Source organism: Carlito syrichta, unplaced genomic scaffold (genome assembly GCF_000164805.1).
Source record: "Carlito syrichta isolate Samal-C Ts95f unplaced genomic scaffold, Tarsius_syrichta-2.0.1 Scaffold305794, whole genome shotgun sequence".
Lineage (NCBI taxonomy): Eukaryota > Metazoa > Chordata > Mammalia > Primates > Tarsiidae > Carlito > Carlito syrichta.
The window spans coordinates 289378-309102 of record NW_007249890.1 but is presented as its reverse complement, the minus strand read 5'-3'; the positions used below and the strand labels follow the sequence as shown (position 1 = coordinate 309102).

The window sequence follows — 19725 nt, the reverse complement described above, 5'->3', positions numbered from 1 at the left end:
AGTTCCAGGCTGATCTAGACAGATCTTTGGGCTCTGTTCTAGTGTGTGAATATTTCATTTTCCTTCTGTTTTTTGGAAATGACCAAGAAGTGGTCAAGTGATGGTTTTCCAGTGCAGGTTCTAGAAACATAATCTGTGGGTGTCGCTCAAACATTTTACACACATAAAATAACAGTCTGCTCAGCACTATGAATTCAATGTGATTTGCATACCTCACTTTCCAAATCAAGGTACACAGCTGTGGGGATAAGTGATGTTAATCATCTAAGAGATTTTTAATATTTTATATTAAAAGTAAATGTTTGTGGCTAGGTGCGGTGGCTCACTCATGAAATCTCAGCACTTTGGGAGACAGAGGATTGCTTGAGTCCAGGAGTTCGAGACTAGCCTAGGCAACATAGAGAGACCTTGTCGCTACAAAAAAAGGAATTAAAAAAATTAGCCAGGAATGGTGGCGCACACATATAGTCCCAGCTACTCAAGACGCTGAGGTGGAAGGATCCTGAGCCCAGGAGGCTGAGGCTGCAGTGAGCTATGAACATGCTACCGCGCTCCAGACTGAGCAACGGACTAAGACCTCCATTAAAAAAAAAAAAAACAGTTTTTTTTACAAAGTAGATGGACATTTTGTATGAATTTTTAAGAAAAAAAAGAAGACTTCAAAGAATTATAGACCTCTCAAAGGGTCACTCTGAACTATGCTCAAGATTCCTGGAGTGTAAGGACATTTACCCCAAACCTTCCACCATCACGAATACACCTGAAAGAAAATGACTTAAAAATGTTTTTCCCTACTGCAATGTTTCCTAATGCAATACACTTGTTCTCTAGTACTCTTTACAATGCTTGACCCAATTTTAAATTACTCCTACTGCATTTATAAGCAAACATTTGAAAGGCAGTATCATCTAAAGATTTATTTCCAGTGACATAGACTATTTTTTAGAAATTTAATATAAGAGGACTTTGAGGCAGACGTACATCAATATTCCTTCTATTTCTAATGCCTTTACAAAAGTCTTAGTGAAACAGTATTATCACTGACTCTCAAAAATAGGGAAATACCAAGGTCCAGATAGATGCTTTTTCTAAATTACCATTTTCTCCTTTAAATTTATTTTTCTCATTTTTATATATAAAAACCCCTATATATAATTTCATTCATATTTAAAGTTTTGCTTTAAAATTCTCAACTACATATTTGATCTATGGCTCTAAAAACCAGAACATGAAACTCATAATGTGTTCACAAATGTGAATCATTCAAATACACAATTTAAGTTCTGATAAATTAATAGTAAATGGTGCTTACAGGTTTGATATCTGGAACTCACTAGAAATGGTTACTCAACTTACCTGGTGCTAATCCAGCAGTAGCAGGGCTTCCCATGGATGGGTGAGAGAAAACTTGAGAGAAGGCAGACATATTTGACTGGGACACGTTACTCAGCCTGGAGGTTGATCCTCCTTTAGGAATAAACTCGCTTGCAGTAGGATTTGGTGTCTATTTAAAAATCAAATATAGTAAGTTAACACACTTTAAGCCCAAAAAAGACATTGAATCTACTAGGCATTATTCCACAGTGCTTTATTTACTAAATAAAATATTTTATTGAAAGGATCAAAGCGTATTTTGGGTACTATATTTTGGTGTGTTGTAATTACATATGTTACAGGAAATTTGATCATCAAATTTGAGGATTTTAATTATTTCACTGGCAGAATTTTTAACCTCAGTAACATGTGAAATTTGTCTTTATTGCCAAGCATGCATCATTACCAAACTACCCTAACACGTTTTAGAGAACTGGGAGGTTGAGATTACCTCAAAACTGAGCAACAAGTTTCAAATTTAGTATCTTTAAACCACTTCTACCAGGATAAAGATCAAAGCTGCCTTTCTTCCAAAATTAATCACTTCCTTTTTTGTAAGCACATCAAATATTTCCCTAGTAACACAGTACTATGTACTAAAGTAACAGAGAAAAGGTAAGAAAATACTTAAAAACAAGGCAAACATGGGAGGAACCCAGATGTAAGAAAACCCAGAGAGGTCCTAATGTCTGTGCAGTATCACATGCAACACAAGTGACTTCTTAGACTAAAGATGTACTATGAGGTTACATGGAAAAAAAGTTTTTCACAGCGGTACTATGCTGCAACTTTTTATATATTCAAGTGGTATGGCACTTTTGGCTTTAAGAAATACTAGAACGCATGAGACTGTATATCAAATTCCCAAAGGGTCTATATTTTGTCTGCGTCACATTTCCATAGGACGCAGAAAGAACAACTTCCTATTTGATATAAATGATACTTTAAATTGACAAGTCAAGGTTCAAAATACTAAATCTGTAAGATAATGAGTCACCAGATTATCCTAACCATAAGCTCTAAGAATGATATTACCAGTAAAGAGCCAGCAAAAATTAAATAGAAAGTGATAAAATATAGAAGAAATGCTAAATCTGGACTTTATTAAATATACTAGAAACATAGAATGAATCGTTTACTGCCACACCTAACACATGAAATTCTGAAAAAGATAATCAGACCTGAGTCACAATATATTTCCCAGAGGGGGGAATCTTCTTTTATCATTAAATGCAAGTTTTAAACCATTCAGTTTCTCAAGTTTTCAAAAATTGTGGCATGTTCTTTAAACGGATGGCCAACTCTTTAATACTGGGACTAGAGAACAAGCCTCTGCATTCTACTGATATAGAACTTACTTTCTAGTTGTAAGGGAACAAATGGCCATCAACAGGATGAAGAGGACATCAGAGGTAGTGTGTACTGATTAAACCTAAATATGTCTTTGAAGATGAGAGTCAAGACAAAAGTCATCAATTATCTCGAAAAAGAGTCCAAAATGACTAGGAAGGAGAGGGACTTCAGGATTACACAAGATTACTAGGACATACACATACATTTTTAGTATACTCCTGAGAAATAGTATTATCCAATTTCTATTTCACATATATCTTACAATCACAATACAGAGCAGACTATCTGATTTCAAAGCTGAATTTCTCTAACTCTTTTAAATTACTTTGGAAACCTATTTCTAGGGGACCCGATAAAGGAGAAATAATGAGGGAAAGTCCATTCTACATTTAGCAAACCTTTAAAAGAAACCCCATATAAAATCTCATTATAACAAATTATAAAAGGTTCCCAAATTTATTACAGAAGTTATTAAAAGTAATGTAACTATTAAAATTTACAAACTAAACTGTAACTTCTAGAGACTCTATAACCATAGAGGTCAAAAACACACCCAACAGTTCATATGAATTAAGAAGTAGAAAGAAAGACCTAAACTCCTCCCTCCATTATTGGTTTCAGCGTTTGTTTTATTCAAGAGAGCACTTGAGATTAGAGAAAAGATAGAAAAATCTAAATGGCAGAAAAAAAATAGAGAATTTAGGTACAACAACAAAATGCCAGGAATAAGAGAGTGAAACCACTATTAACAATATAAACTACATGCAGGCAGATCAGAGAACTATCAGATACATTTAAAGTCATAATCAGAAATTAAGACCCAGTCTAGAATATTTTTCATGATAAAACTCTGAAATAATAACTACAATAATAAAGATGCATTCTTAAAACTTCTTTAATATTACTGATTTAAGATATAAATCAGTTTTATAAAAACCATTAAGATATGCACAGGTATACATCTTTAACATGTTAAGAATAATTTTTTTGAAAGATAAGGTAAAACTGGTAACTAAAACAAATATCACATTAAGCTGAAATACCTGTTCAGAACATAAACTTTCTTTTAGGTTTATAAGGCAAAGCTTTTATCTAGGAAGAACACTCAAGAACTTGAGTTACACAAACTATTTGTTGAATTTTAACACTAAGGAGTTTAAATAAGGAAAGGAGTAGTAAAAAAAAAAAAAAAATCAAAGTTTTACTATTCTTGTTCTATGACTTGAATAAACCCTTCCTAGTGACTTAGATATGTCTCTCTGTAATATTTTTTGTTTTTCATAAAATAAGGATAAGCACTAATTTCTCTTCATTATTTAAAATCCTAATTTACAACCACATTTTAAATAGCTCTACATGTGCATTTCTAAAAATTAACATTTATTCAAATCAATCGTTTCTGGTTCTCATACACTAAAATTACCCCACAATTTTCACGTCAAAAACAACCAGGTATTTTGTACATACAAAGTTCTCCAAAATGATACCATTCTGTAATATCTGAATATGATCCCTATCAGTAGCCTCTAGATATAAATACGCTAAACCAAGAGTCCTGACCTTTACCTTAAAAAAGTGCTGTTGCAATTATAAACTGTCATCATATCTTAAATGAGATAATAGTGTGTCTGTTAATCCAGACACCCCGCCAAATCTGACCATTGCCTATCTACAAGTGATCAATAAAGGTTTTTAACAAATAATTGTCTCACAAGGTTCTTAACTCACATTTAATACAATTTTATGCTTTTTCCTAACATATTATTCCATAGAAGCTGTTATTTTTAAAGTAAAATTCAATATTTAAAACTCGGGTGGACTCTACTAAAAACAGTATACTTATTTAAGACTATATTAAAATGTTCCACAAACTAAGGAAATAGTTAATAACAGTGTGATAAGATAAAAAGTACAGTCATTAAAAATGTTTTAAGTTGGGCTCGGTGGCTCAGCCTGTAATCCCAGCGCTTTGGGAGGCTGAGGTGAGTGGATTGCCTGAGCCCGCGGGTTCAAGACCTGCCCGGGCAACTTGGTGAGACCTCATCGCTCCAATAAAATAAAAAATTGGCCGAGTGTGGTAGCGCACGCCTGTAGTTCCAGCTACTTGGAAGGCTGAGGCAGAAGGATTGCCGGAGTCCAGAAAGTTGAGGCTGCGGTGGCCGGGAGCGTGCCACTGCACTCCAGTCTGGGTGACAGAGTGAGACTCCAACTCAAAAATAAAACAGAATAAAATAATAATAATAATAATAATAATGTTTTAATTAGTTGAAAGACAAGAAGTTGTTTATGTTGAATGAAAATAGAACACAAGACATTATGTAATAATTTCTTTGCCAAGATGTTAAAAAGATCTGTAAAAAAAGGAAGCTGTCTTACAATGATGGGATGAATGACTGAGAAACTAATAATACTCCTGAATACTCGTCAGAGTTATTTTAATCACACAGTAAACCTATAAGTGCATAAAATACCTTCCGTGGTACAGCACTGTTTATAAAGAGATCAGCTTGCTACTCTTGCCTTGATGACGTCATACGTTGGTATCATTTGTCTATTTCTCCAAGTGAAACATGACTGGGTGACTTTTTCTTGACAGCTTTAGTTAGATATAACTGACATCTAATAACCAGTGCATATTTAAAATGCAAAACTTGATAACTCTTGACACAGGATACAACCATGAAACCGTTACCAAAATCAATATATGTCCATCATGCTAAAAGTCTCCAGAGGCCTCACCCTTCTCTGTCCCACTGACTTCCTAAGTCTCTGTCACTATAGATTAGTTTGCATTTTCCAGAATTTCATATAAATGAATCATACATGCATTGTATGATTGGTTTTGACAGGCTTCTTTCACTCAGTATTGAGATTCATCCATGTCATTGCATCAATGCTTCATTCATCTGTATTGCTTATTAGTATTCAATATTATAATATGCCACAATTTGTTCATCCCTTCATCCATTAAACATTTAGACTGTTCACAATTTTTAGCTATTACAAATAAAGCTGCTTGTGGACACTCATATACAAGTCTTTGTGTGTGTATGTATGTTTCACTACTCTTGGTCAAAAATCTAGCAGTGAATGGTTTGGATGTACAGTATGTGTATACATATAAACTTTTTAAAGAAATTGGTAAACTGTTTTCCAAAGTAATAGTACTATTTTTACTTTGTCCACCAGCACCGTACAAAGAGATCAAGTTGCTCTCAGGAACGCATGGTTTAATGTATCTTTTTTCATTTTAGGCTTTCAAATAGGTGCATAGTGGTATCTCACTGTTGCTTTAATCAGCATTGCCCAAAAGACTTTTTTTTCCACTTTTATTGTGTTTGTTTCCTACTATGGAATTTTGAGAGCTATTTATATATTCCAGACAGAAGTTCTTTGTCAGATACGTGATTTTCAAATATATTCTCCTCATCTATAATTTCTGCTTTCATTCTCTTGCAAAAAGCATAAGATGTTAAATTTTAACAGGGTCCACTTTAAAAAAAAGTATTTTGAAATAATTTTAAGATTCACAAGATGTAATACCTTTCGCCATCTTTCATGAGAAATAACATCTTATATAACCATAGTACATTTTCAAATCCATAAATTAGCACTGGTGCAATAACTGTAATTAAACTACATACCTAGTTTGAATTTTACCAGTTTTCCCATACTCTCATTTGACTGCTTTTTTGCAAGATATTTTTTCCAAGTATAGAATTCTAGGATGACACTTTTTCTTTTCTATCCCATAATTTAAAGATATTGCTCCACTGTCTTCTGGCTTGTATTATTTTCAGTGAGAAATCTGCTATCTAAACTCATGAAATATAGTTACTGTGGTCATCCCTCAGTATCTGCAGGATTCCAGGATCCTTCCCCACCCCCATCACAGATACCAAAATCCACAGATGCTGAAGTTCAGTATTTGCATATAACCTATGCATATCCATAAAGTATCCATATACTTTTAATTACCTCTAGATTACTTATAATACCTAATACAATGTAAATGCGGAGTAAATATTTGCTATACTTTATTATTTTTTACTTGTATTATTTTTGTTTTTGTACTACTGATATGGGGTGTCGGTGTGTGTTTTCAGTCTACTAGAATGTGAAACTCACAAATATGGAAGGCCAACTGTATCTTTGTTCCTCAAAAATCGGTTATTTTTCTTAGGGTTCCTTTTTTCTTATGTCTTGGTGTTGTTTTCTACATGTTTCTTTTGCTTATGATTCATAGGGCTCCTTGAATCTCTGTGTTTATAGTACCATCAAATTTGAAAAGTTTGTGTGTACATCCACCAGCCCCATTTCAGGAACTCCATTTACAAATATAATGGGCCACTTGATGTCACCCATCAAGTCATTTGTTAAGATAGTTTCTATCACTATGCCTTCAAGTTCACTAATCTTTTCTTCTGCAGTGTCTATCTAATCCACTGTTAATCCCATCCAATATATTTTTCATTTAAGACATAGTAGCTTGAAACTTTGATTTGGAATTTTTCCATGTCTGCACTAACATACTTCATCCTTCCTCTGGCTTACTAAACTTATAAAATATAGTTAATCATTTCTGATGTTTTTATATACTATTTCTGCATCACTTCTGGGTTAGTTTTCATTACACCTTCTCTTTGTGGGTCTTATTTTGCTACTTCCTTGCCTGCCTTGTAAGTTTTGATTACATGACAAATACCGTGACTTTTATCTTGCTGGGTCCTAGATATTTTTGTATTCTTCCAAATATCCTTGACCTATATTCTCCTTTATAGTTAAACTGCTTAAAAATTAGTTTGATTCTTCTTAGTTTGATTCTTCCAGGTCCTGCTTTGTTAGGAGGTACCAGGGAAGCCTTTATTCTAAAGCTGATTTGGTCCCACTACTGAGACAAATGCCTTCCCACTACCCTACTTGATGCTTCATGAATTATGAAGTTTTCCATGGGACTCTCTTTTTCAGCCCGTTGGTCTCTTCATCTATACCTGCTGATTAGTATTTGGCAAAGACTCGGGGGTTCTCTCTGCAGATCTCCAGAATCCTGTGTGTGAGCTCTCTCCTCTTCCACATGTTTTCTTGTGAACTACAACCACTTTGGCCCCTGTGGACCTCCAATTCGGTCTGCTCAATTCAGATGGATCACCAGCTGACCCTGGGATCCCTCTCCCTGCTTCAGACCTGGAAACTCTCCCAAGGCAATAAGCTGGGGAACCTCAAGGCTTATCTCATTTGTCTCCTGTCTCAGAGACCACTGTCTTTCATTGCCTGATATATCTTGAAAACTGTTGTTTCATATATTTTGTTCAGTTTTTTAGCAGTTTCTGAAGAGAGTGTAGGTCCAGTCATTGTTCTTCCACCTTGGCCAGTAGACCAGTAGTAATATTTTCAAAACCTTAAGGGATTCTTTACTGACTCTGAGTTCTCAATATATAAAATTTAGCCAGTTTTTTGGCTACATGAGACACCCACTAGTAGAAAAGTACACTGCAATTATCATTTCAAGTAATTTATGAGTAATTCAATCTACTTTCTTAAAAAAGTTTTTCTTTTCCAGTTTTGCGGTGCTTTCTGTATAATCTCTTTCCTAAATAGATAAATTATATCACACAGAGTTCAGCTAGCTGTCCTTTTGATAGTTATATAAAACTAGTAACTTTGAAGCACCAAGTCATGGAATCTGTTCTATACCCTAATACTTCTTAAATTCTACCCATATCACTGCCCGTGCCCTCATCTAGGCTACCATCATCTCTATCAACATTTATTGCGCAACATCACCCCAACTTATGACTTGACCCTACTCTTTCTCAACTTCAGACCATCTTCTAAAATCAGTCGTGATGAAAGAGAGTAAGGGAAACAAGCAGAAAAAGAGGAAAATGAGGAGGAAGGGAAAGAGGAGAGAAAGAGAAGGAATGTTTTGCTTGATGACTTTATTGCTGAAGTCTAATTAGACTGAAAAGGTCAAAGTCTCCACTGTCCTTGGCTGAATTAAATCAATTTTAAGAACAAGAGATAAAATGCTGACACTAATCTTTACCAGAGACCCCAATCTTTCATCTTTGGCACTTTTCTTCCTTCTTTGGGATAACAAAAAAGCACAGCTGAGACTACTCTTAAAAATGTATGCCCAATGTGGGGAAGAAAGCAGGGGAGAGAGAAAGACAGAGAGACAGCGACAGACTAGGAAAAGCAAAGAGCAGCGAGTTACTTGGGAGGGTTTGGGAGGCGGTGCACTAATAATGAGGAAGAAAGATGGGCTGAGGAACTCCTATCTTGCTAAGATGATCTAAGAATGCAAAGGAAGATGAGGCTCAGAAACGCAAAGGGCAGCCTGACTCAGGGTTGTTCTTATTAGTCTTCGGGTTCATAAACAACACAGAATAAAGAGGAACAGAGTGAGACAGAAAGGAGAAGTCAATGACTAACAAGAACCTCCAAGTTCACATTTCTACCAGACTTTTTTTTTAAACTAATAGGTTATTTCCATTTATTTCAAACATTTATGAATACGGTCAATTTAAAACTGATTATCAAAACATACTCTACTTCTGGGTTATTCAGAAATGGTCTTATTTAAAACCAGTCAAGTTTCATAAGTTAAAAGTGGTTCCTAAATGCTATTACTATTGTAAAATTAGACTAGTAATACAGTTTATAAGTGTTCTGAAGCAAACTGGGCCCTCTAAGTACCCCAATAAAGAAACTATGATTTGCTAAACGTGATAAAAATAGGTGAACAGAGTAGAAGAAAGCTAATCATTAACATTTCCAAATTATTCATACTAGTGGTCTTCTAAGTGTTCTCCTGTTTATAATGTGACAATTTTTTTTCAGAGACAGACTCTTGCTCTGCCATCCAGGCCAGAGTGCAGAGGTGTGACCATAGTTCACTACAGCCTCGAACTCCTAGGCTCAAGCGATCCTCCTCTTCTGCCTCAGCCTTCCTCGTAGCAGGGACTACAGGTACATGCCATGACACTTGGCTGAGTTTTTTTTATAGAGACAGGGTCTCGCTTTGTTGTCCAGGCTGGTCTGGAACTCCTGATCTTTGGCAATCCTCTCGCCTCACCCTCCGTTAAGTGCTGAGATTATAGGTATGAACAATGCCAGGTCATATCTTAAGAGTAAAGTGGTATGTATATGTTGGAATATGCCAAATGAAGATCAATTAATAATAAGCTTTATGTTATGACAGCATAAAACATTTTCAAAGGCTCAGTATAATTCTCTGTAGCTTGAAGTTATAGACACCTGAATTTGTTAGCTCATTCTTTACAAAGTTTGTCTGATATAGGTAATATTAGAAACATTTCTAATAATCTCCTGGTGTACTCTTCTTGAGAAAAGTTTAGTAATACATATCAAAATGAAAAATAAGCAGGCCTTTGACCTAGCAAACCCACATCCAGGAATTAAAGCTAAGGAGGAAAGTGAAAAACGACTATGGTACATACCATAATGCACAGCAATTAAAAACTATGTGAATTGACATGTTTTTATTAAACATAGAAAGAGACCCATACCACTGACTCAGTAAAGATAAAAATCTAATAAAAAAAAACTACAGAGCAGCAATGAATCTAAACTGCTGATTCTGTAAGCTAGTTAATATATGTCTGAGAGGGGCCAGGGAGTGTGTGCACATGCACGTGTGTGAAAAGATGCCACCGGGCTCGGTGGCTCAGCCTGTAATCCCACGCCTTTGGGAGGCTGAGGTGAGTGGACTGCCTGAGCCTGCGAGTTCGAGACCCGCCTGGGCAGCGAGACCTCATCTCTAAAATTAAAAAAAATTAAAAAAAAAAATCAGCTGGGCATGGTAGTGCATGTCTGTAATTCCAGCTACTCAGAAGGCTGAGGTGGAAGGATCGCTGGAGCCCAGCAGGTTGAGGCTGCGGTGGCCGGGAGCGGCTACTGCACTCCAGTCTGGGTGACAGAGTGAGACTCCAACTCAAAAAAAAGAAAAGATGCCAAAGACACTCACCAACATGCTACCAAACATGCTATCTCTGGGTGGTAAGGTGACTGAAGACATGTTCGATTTCTTCATTGTACTTTTCTATAGGATATGGTTTTTATCTGTAGTATATACAAATAACCCTCTGTATTTGTGGCTTCTAAATCCACAAATTCTGGCAACCACAGATGGAAAATATTTGGGAAGACAAAACAATGAAAGATAACAATACAACAATAAAAAATAAAAACAATACAGTATAAAAAACTGCTTACCTAGCATTAAGTATATGGGAGGATGACATAGATTATATGCAAATATGCCATTCAATAAGGGACTCAAGCATCTATACGGGACTGAGCATCTGAGAATTTTGATATCTGCAGGTGGGAGAAGGTGGCTGTTCCTGGAATCAATTCCCCAAGGATACTGAGGGATGATCATGGGATTTTTACAAAAAAACTTTTTTAAAAGTTTAAGATTTATAAATCATGGCCAGGTACGGTAGCTCACACCTGTTACCCCAGCACTTTGAGAGGAAGAGGTAAAAGGTTTTCCGGAGCCCAGGGATTTGTAATCAGACTGGGAAACTTGGCAAGACTTCGTCCCTATAATAAACAAAAAAATTAGCCAGGTGTGGTGGCACACACCTGTAGTTCTAGCTACTTGGAAGGCTGAGGCAGAAGGAAAGATCACCTGAGCCCAGTAGGTCGAGGTTGTGGTAGCCATGAACACGACACTACACTCTAGCCTGGGCGAGAGTAAGACTTCAACTCAAAAAAAAAAAAAAACCAAAAAGATTTGTAAATATTTAGAATCAATGCATATAAAGGAAAATCAGTATCCAGAGGACAGAAGTTTTGTGGTTGTTTTTTGTTTTTTGAGTCAGAGTCTTACTCTGTCGCCAAGGTTGGAGTGCAGTGGCATGCTCACCGCCACCACAGTCTCAACCTGCTGGGTTCAGGTAATCCTTCCGCCTCAGCCTTCCAAGTAGCTGGAACTACAGGCGCGCACCAGCATGCCCAGCTGACGTTTTGATTTTATAGACATGAGGTCTCACCAAATTGCCCAGACTGGTCTCGAATCCCTGAGCTCAGGCAATTCTCTCACCTCTGCTTCCCAAAGTGCTGGAATTACAGGCTTCAGCCACCATGCCTGGCCCAGAAGACATTTAAAAACAAAACCAGATGAGCTGCTCATCTGCTACAAATTGAGTATTCCTAATCTGAAAATCTAAGATCTACAATACTCCAAAATCTGATACTTTTTGAGCTCCAATGTGATATTCAGAGTAAATGCTCACTGTAGCATTTCAGACTTTGGATTTTCAGATTTAGGATGTGCAACCAGTAAGTTTATGTAAATATTCCAAAATCCAAAATACTTATGGTCCCAAGCATTTCAGATCGTTACCAGTCACAGGGCATGCCACCTAGTTCATTTCCAGTATTAATCTCCCTAAAAGAAGCAAAAATATCCATTTTGGTCAGCTAATAAGCAGTTCAGGAAAATGAAGCTATCCCAGCATTCCAAGGAGGCAAAAGGTATTTATGCAGCTACAACAATCTTGTATACCTTTCCAGACCTTCCAGTCACAGTCATATAACAGTATAACCTGTATGTCAATTCTACAGTAAGTAGAGAGATTTACTGAGAGGTTTTCTTCCTAACAAGAATCCTGCCACATTTAAACACAAATTTAACATAGACTAAGATCTTTATGTGTTTTCTACAATGACATTCTGTCATGAGCTATATCAAGGGAAAATGTATGAAGCGTCATAATTCAGGATTAACGTTAGAGCAAACATTCATCTAGTGAGATAACCATTAATCCAGGTTCATTTGTTCAATTATTTGTGCATCTAATACATAGAAGACACTGTGCAAGTCACAGTGTCAGTGGAGAAGAAAACATATAAAACATGACACTGTTCTACAAGTTCACAGGCTAGCATTTCACAGGCACAGAATGTATCCTGAACCCAATTCTACACTCCCAAGAACTCAGAACATCTATGTAACAAAAAGAAAGAAGTATCTGCAATGTGCCATATACTGCTAACCTATATGAAAAGTTACATAAACAAAACCTGGTAGGTGCTAGGGAAAAGTGAGCAAATGCCTAATGCTGTCCAATTAGGTCATACAACCAAATGCTCGAACTGAATCCTAAAAGACAGGTTTGCTAAGTGAAGACAGAAAGACGGATACATCAAGCAATGTGACGCTTGAAGGCAAGAAAAGCATGGACTCTCTATGGTACTTGCATAGTACTGCAAGTGATTCAGTAGGTCAGCAGCAGAAGCGGGAACAAGACCAAGAGGCACCTTTTTAAGGGATTCTGATTTTTCTCTTTTTCAAATAACGAAGATGAAAGGCAAGATTAGATGATCAGATAGTTGTCTGAAAAATAAGACCAGAAGCAGAAAGTCAGATAATAGACCACAGTATAAGTCCAAGTAAGAATTAAACGTGGACCCAAATTATAACTCAGTGACAGGGGACAGATCTTAACAGTTGAAGGATGTGGTAGGTGAGGAAGAGAGACAGGTCAAGAGCGGCTCACAAATTAGATATGAGTGATATTAATAATGAAGATGGACATGTGAATGTGTGTGTACAGGTGTGTGTGAATGAAAACAGGTTTGAAAGAAAATGTATGGTGTTCATTTTTGACAGGTGGAACTTGAAGTCCTATGTCACAGAGATGAAGATGTTCAGAAGAGGCTCGAAATGTAATATTTAGAGTGAGTGTAGAGGACTAAGAGAGAAAAAAGGTATCTGGAAATCAAATATGAACAAGGAGCAGTTGAAGTCCTGAAGACACAGAAGAGCACCAGAGGACACTGAGAGAAATAAAAGAAGATCAATGACAGAGCATGGGAGAGTTCTTCTGGGCAGGGCAAAGGATAAGAAGTCTCCAAAAAACTAATAAAAAACTGTCTACGCGCTAACAGAAGCTATTATGAATAGCTTCCCTCAGGTAAAGGGGAACAATCAACTGTCAACTACAGCAGAAGTCAAGTAGGATGAATACCATTAATTCTGGAAGTTAGGCAACCTCATCAAAAAGTTTCATGGTAGTGCAGAAAGCGAAAGGGACAATAACAGGAATTAAGGGATGAATGAAAGGCAGAAAAATAGCCACAATAAGTAGGAAGCATTTCCCAAACTGTATTTCACATCTTCCCAAATGTGCTGGCCAAGAACCCTTTCCTCATGTAGCATTCTTTGTTCTGGGGTTCACTAAGTAACAGGAGAGGTTTACACATGACAAGCATATAAGCTAAGAAGAAACCAACAGAGGAAAAGATGGTCTAAAACTAATGAAATCAATGAAGGAATAAATTGCTAGAAGAAACTAAGAGAAATCCCAGAGCATATAATAAAGAAACAAAAATTTGTCCGAAACAGGAGGAAAAATAATAAGGAAGAGTATGAACAAAAATGTTGCTGGTGGACAGAAAGCTGATGCAGAGGCAACTCATGCTTAATGACCTATCTTCTCCCCTCCTCCTGAAGAGCACAAAGTCACTACTCCGAGTGAAAGGGTGAGGGCGGAGGAGGTCTGAGAACATTAAAGTTTCAGAATACCAGCTAGAGAGAAGAGAAGAGGGGGTATAGGGTGGGATGGGGGCAGGAAGTGGTATGTTTACAGAAGGGCCACTGCAGCTGCACGGTGCTTGTAACTCTTCAAAGTCCCAAGGAGCCCTGAGTAGGCAGCCTCTATAAACTCCAACCCATTCCACCAAAAGCCCAACATTAGCCCTTTTCCTGGAGCCTAGAGACTATAAATTACCTGAAATAACACCAAAATCCATTGAGTAACTAAAGACTGAAGTGTATCTAGTGAGTTTCCAAAAACTCTAAGATCTTAAAAGCATGGGTAATAAGCAACTAGAACTCACAGGGAAACTTGTGGGCCATGAGGGTTTCATGTGAGCATTCTTATAATTAAACACTTCTAATAAGAAATGCCATTTCATCAGGATGGGGGGAAACAGCATCAAAAGAGATGCTGACCAGGGGATGACGAAGTCAAACGGATCCCCTAACCCACCCAATGGTCCGGCAGCTCTCACCCATGTATGTCACCTCGTAGGGAGAGCTAAATAACACTTCTAACATATGATTCACAGCTCCACTGTTTTCAAAGGTAGGTGTCAAAATGAACAGGATTTTGTTGAATGCGTCACTACTTTTAGGTAAATCTTACCTGCAATACTATGAGACATTTACAAAATTAGGCATTTCCCACATCCTGTCATTCAAGTTGATGCCTAATCCTCACATGAAGAAACACACACATTCCTTCAAAATAAAATGCATTCACTTTTGAAAATGTTCAGTTAAGTCAGCATGGAAACATGAGCCTCTAAAAGAATCAAGTGCCACTGCCCCATTCTACACATATCATGATGCAGGCATTTACAAATATATCTACTTATAGGCTGTGCCCTAAGTAAATATAAACAAAGATCGACTTTAGGAGATGAGGTAATAAGATTCAATTGGAAGAATGAACACTTAAAAAATATCATTATGCACTTTGAAATTTGACTCCTCACAACAATTATGTAGGGCAAATGATAAAATATTTCAACCCCAAGCAATGGCATTTGTACTATGTAATCACAGAACAAGTTTTAAGAAACCTTAAATTCACATACAGATTGGTCAGGCAGAGTGATGGGTCACCATCTTAGGCAGAGACTGAAAGAGCAAAGTGAATTTGCACTTAGGTGAAACAAAGTGTTGCTGATGTGATGATCAGGTGATCTTCTGTCTACTACCTGCTTGGTATTTGGGCTGAGGTCATGAAAAAAAAAATAAAACAGAAGCTCTGTCATTAAACAACACAATTAGGAAAAAATTAAGACTCTTACCAGGCTTAAGAGACAGAAAAATATCAAGAATGCTTAATGTTAAACTTCAAGTTTAAAAAAAAAAAAAAGGAAGATCCCTAACATTTCAAAAGAAATCATTTTCCTATGTTCAGTTGTGATACTAAATCTAAGCAGTGGTAACATATGGTGGCTATAAATCCCAAAAGATCTATGATTAATGCTTAAAAGTACAGAAAAGTTCTAGAATTACCACAAAATTATACACATTACCCAATAACAGAAAACTAGTGGCATTTAGAAACAAGCAAAACAGTTTCAGGATATAGAGATAATAAAAACTCTCCTAGTGTCAAATATATATACAATCTAGTGAAAAAAGACAAATAGGTAAATTTAACACAAAACAGAATGGAAGTAACAGTTAAACACAAGTATTATGAAAATAGGTCTATTATCCTCCAATGTTTAAACAAGTATTCCCAGAGAAGGCAGCATCTGCATCATCTCTTGAAGGAAAAAGGAGAAACGATGTTTTGCAGGTCCTGTAACAATGGTACAGAGAACTGCAACACATTTCCTATTACATGCAATACCAAAGACCCCACTAATTAGAAGGCAGGATGTGTGGACGGATGTGAAAAGATTGCCCAGAAAGGGAGACTAGGATAGATCTTAAGGAGATCTGGCAGAAATTACTCAGAAGATGTCTATGTGTAAGGAATAAACTATGTCAGTAAAAGGGTAAGGCACTGCAGACCTTTTAAAGAACAAGGATTAGAGGCAGATGATACAGTAGGAAAATCTCAGGATTTAGGTTAAATAGATCTTGGCTAGAATCACAGCCCTGCTACTTACTAGCGTTAGGCTTTTCCAAAGTGCAAATTCCATATTTATTAAATGGAGATAGTATATGACTACTGTTATAAAGACAATGTGATAGCAATGTATACTATCCAATATATTGTCTTTCAAGTAATGGGTAGTCCAACCTCAGTAGTTTCCTTCTCATAATAAGTGACAGAATAAGGAGATGACAGGGAAGGTATATTTAGTCTCAATGACTGGGAGGAAGACAATGCCATTAACTGAAAAACCATTACATGAGAATATAAAAGAAACAGATCTGTAGAACAGAAAAATGCATAGGATTTGCCAGATTTGCTATGACAGTAGGAGACACACCTATATGCAAAGATGTCAGAAGGCATGGAAAATCTGGGTCTTGAACTCAACAGACTGTTCTGATAGAAATGAAGCTTCAGGAACCAACAGCGTATAAGAAAAAGCAAAGAACACATGAGCCAAGGGATGAAATGAAGAGGTAAGAGTTTTACAAATAAAACACATAGACTAGCAATAGTAAATACTGGATAAAACTGCTAGATTTGGCAATTAAGGAGGTTTCAGGAACATTTGAAATCAGTTTTGGTAAAATCTTGGTGACACCCATTTGCAGACATTTAAGGAATAAATGGGTGGTAAAGAGAGAAAAGAGTGGAAACTACTCCAAGGATTTCAATGGGGCTTCACAAACACAGTTATGGAGACCAGATCGGTGTTATCAAATACTTTAAACAGCTGCATGAAAAAAAACACTGTCCCTCTGCAAAGCTATGAAAGATGACTAAAGATACCAAGTTTCCTCGCTTGTCTAATTAGCATTTTCATACATACATATTTTTAAGTGAATCACTGTTTTATAAATATCATGTTTGGTAGATGGGCTCTTTCATATCGCAAAAATCTTGGTTAAAAAAAAAAAAAAATAGCCCACGGGTTCGGGACATGCCTGGGCAACTTGGCGAGACCTCATCTCTACAATAAATAAAAAAATAAGCCAGGTGTGATAGCGCGTGCCTGTAGTTCCAGCTACTTGGAAGGCTGAGGCAGAAGGATTGCCAGAGCCCAGCAGGTTGAGGCTGTGGTAGCCGGGAACAGCCACTGCACTCCAGTCTGGGCGACAGAGTGAGACTCCAACTCAAAAATAAACAAACAAACAAACAAATAGATTTTAAAAATCAAAAGATTACTAAGTAAAAAAAGGTTGGGAATCATGCCTCTTGGAAGAAATCCAGGGCTGGAAAAAATAAATGCAACACAAATGATTGTATTCCATCACTAAGTTCAAAAACTCAGACAAGGATTTAGTTGCTGGTTGATTTTCTTTTGTTTTCTGATGTGGAAAAAGGCCAACACGTTAGGTCAAGACTAAGCAATGAATGAAAAGAAATGTTTAAAGTTCCAGAAATAAATAGAGTTCGATGTCACTGAGGAAAGAGAGGAATCAACAAGGAAAAATGATTGACCATACAGATGATGCAGTTATGGAGAGGTTGTAGGCATGTCTAGAAAACTAGATATGCATTCTCGTCCTCAAGAGTTGCCCTACTGAAGTTCAGTTAACCACTTAATTAAAACAAGAACAGCCCTAGTACATCTAGAACTCCACACACAGATGTATGTAAAGAGATTCTGAATCTGACAAACTTGGGTTCAAATTCCTGCTCCTCTACTGACTGCTTAACTTAAAGTTACTGAGCTTCTCTGACTAAGGTTCTTCATGTAACAATAACATCTATCCCATAAGTTATCAGAACTGCCAAAAGACAAATCTTGTAAAGAGCTTAGCACAGTGTCTGGCACAAGACAATCATTTAAGAAACACAGCTATAATTAGGATTAAGAGGACCCAAGCTTTAAAGGCAAGAAAACAAGTCGAACAGGAAAGAGTAATATATCCAGCTACACGATCCTTTAAACTTTTATATGTAAAAAATATAAAACAACATTGAAAGCTAAACCTCAAACAAAGAAAAAAAAGGGGGAGGGTATGGAATCGATTTATATAAATTATTTTTCTCTTACAACAAAAAATCCCAATACGAAAAAGATGCACTGACATCCTCTTTGCCTGTAAAAACTACCCCGAGTTTAGGAAACCCCTAGATGGGCATCTTCCATTTTCCATGTACTGTGGTACATGAGGCATCGTAGAGCTCATAAACTCCAAATCTGGGGTACAGCATTCCTTATGTCCTTAAAGAAAAGAACTACTTGAAGCCTAAAATAACAGTATCTAAAATATTTGGCTCAGATGACACCAATCTCTCACAGACTAATGCAAATCTATTACTAGCTGTTTAAATTAAAAATGAAGCCTATCTCCAGTGTATACTCTTAACACCAACCTAATGATTTTTCCAGCTACAAGAAAGAGGGGCCCAGAACTGCCCTGGGATAAGGGGAGCAGCTGGTGACAGGCCACGGGGCTGCGCCTCTTCCTTGACCCGTGTTTCACCCCCACAACCTGCAAGGAATTCCAGTTCTACGTGCAGTTGTCTGACATAGTTGAGGTCCAATTTCTTTTTAGACTTTTTGTAAAACTGAAAAATAATTGTAACAACCCATATCAAATCTCTCGCCTACTGATCTGATCTCAAAGTCAAGAAAATTTGGTCAAAACGACTATATATCACTATTCATAATTGACGTAACTCAAACTTTCCAATGAAAATTTAAAGCACATGATTATATGGAACAACCCCTTCCCACCCCCACCCCCCACTCAGTTTTTCCTTATCTTTAGAAAACACTACCAACATTTCAGTTGGGGCAAATACTGCACTTAGCAATACTTAGTTTTGGAAAAATTTCTTTATTACTATGCCTAAAGCAACAAAGATATTCCTATTGTGTTAATATTAAACAGAACAAAATATTGTGGAACCTGTTCATAAGGTTGGCGACAGAAATAAAACCAAATTGTTAACTTTGTTCTATCTTTTCTGTGTACAGCACATACATGTGGGATTACAGACTTTAGCTTGGAATATATTTTAAATACTAATTAACTCAAAGTCTGGAAGAAAGATATTCTACCTCTGGCTAAACCGAAATTTTGACTAGTAAAAGTATCTGCATTACAGAACAATTACAGATTTTTCCAAAGTATGAATCATAATCCAAATTAAAGTATAATATAAAGCATTCTGTAGGTACTTCAAAATCTTATACAGAAGCTAGCCATTGAGTTTTAAAAATTTATTTGCATGGTTCAGCATAGTTAAGTAAAAGTAGAGACAAAGACTAAAATTATCTGTAATAATCCTATGACAACATACTATGCCCAATGGTTTTTTTTTTTGGTTGGTTTTTTTTTTTTGAGTTGGAGTCTCACTCTATTGC

The 19725-nt window shown here is 36.6% G+C and overlaps 1 protein-coding gene across 4 annotated transcripts in view; it reads right to left on the bottom strand.

Moving 5' to 3' along the window:
• PAN3 (PAN3 poly(A) specific ribonuclease subunit) overlaps positions 1-19725 on the bottom strand; it is a 110726-nt gene that overhangs the window by 76313 nt on the left and 14688 nt on the right. For all 4 annotated transcript variants that reach the window (XM_008062676.2, XM_008062679.1, XM_021714815.1 and 1 more), the window contains one exon: positions 1357-1504. In XM_008062676.2, the coding sequence (XP_008060867.1) occupies positions 1357-1504 (148 nt within the window). The remainder of the gene's footprint in view (positions 1-1356; positions 1505-19725) is intronic.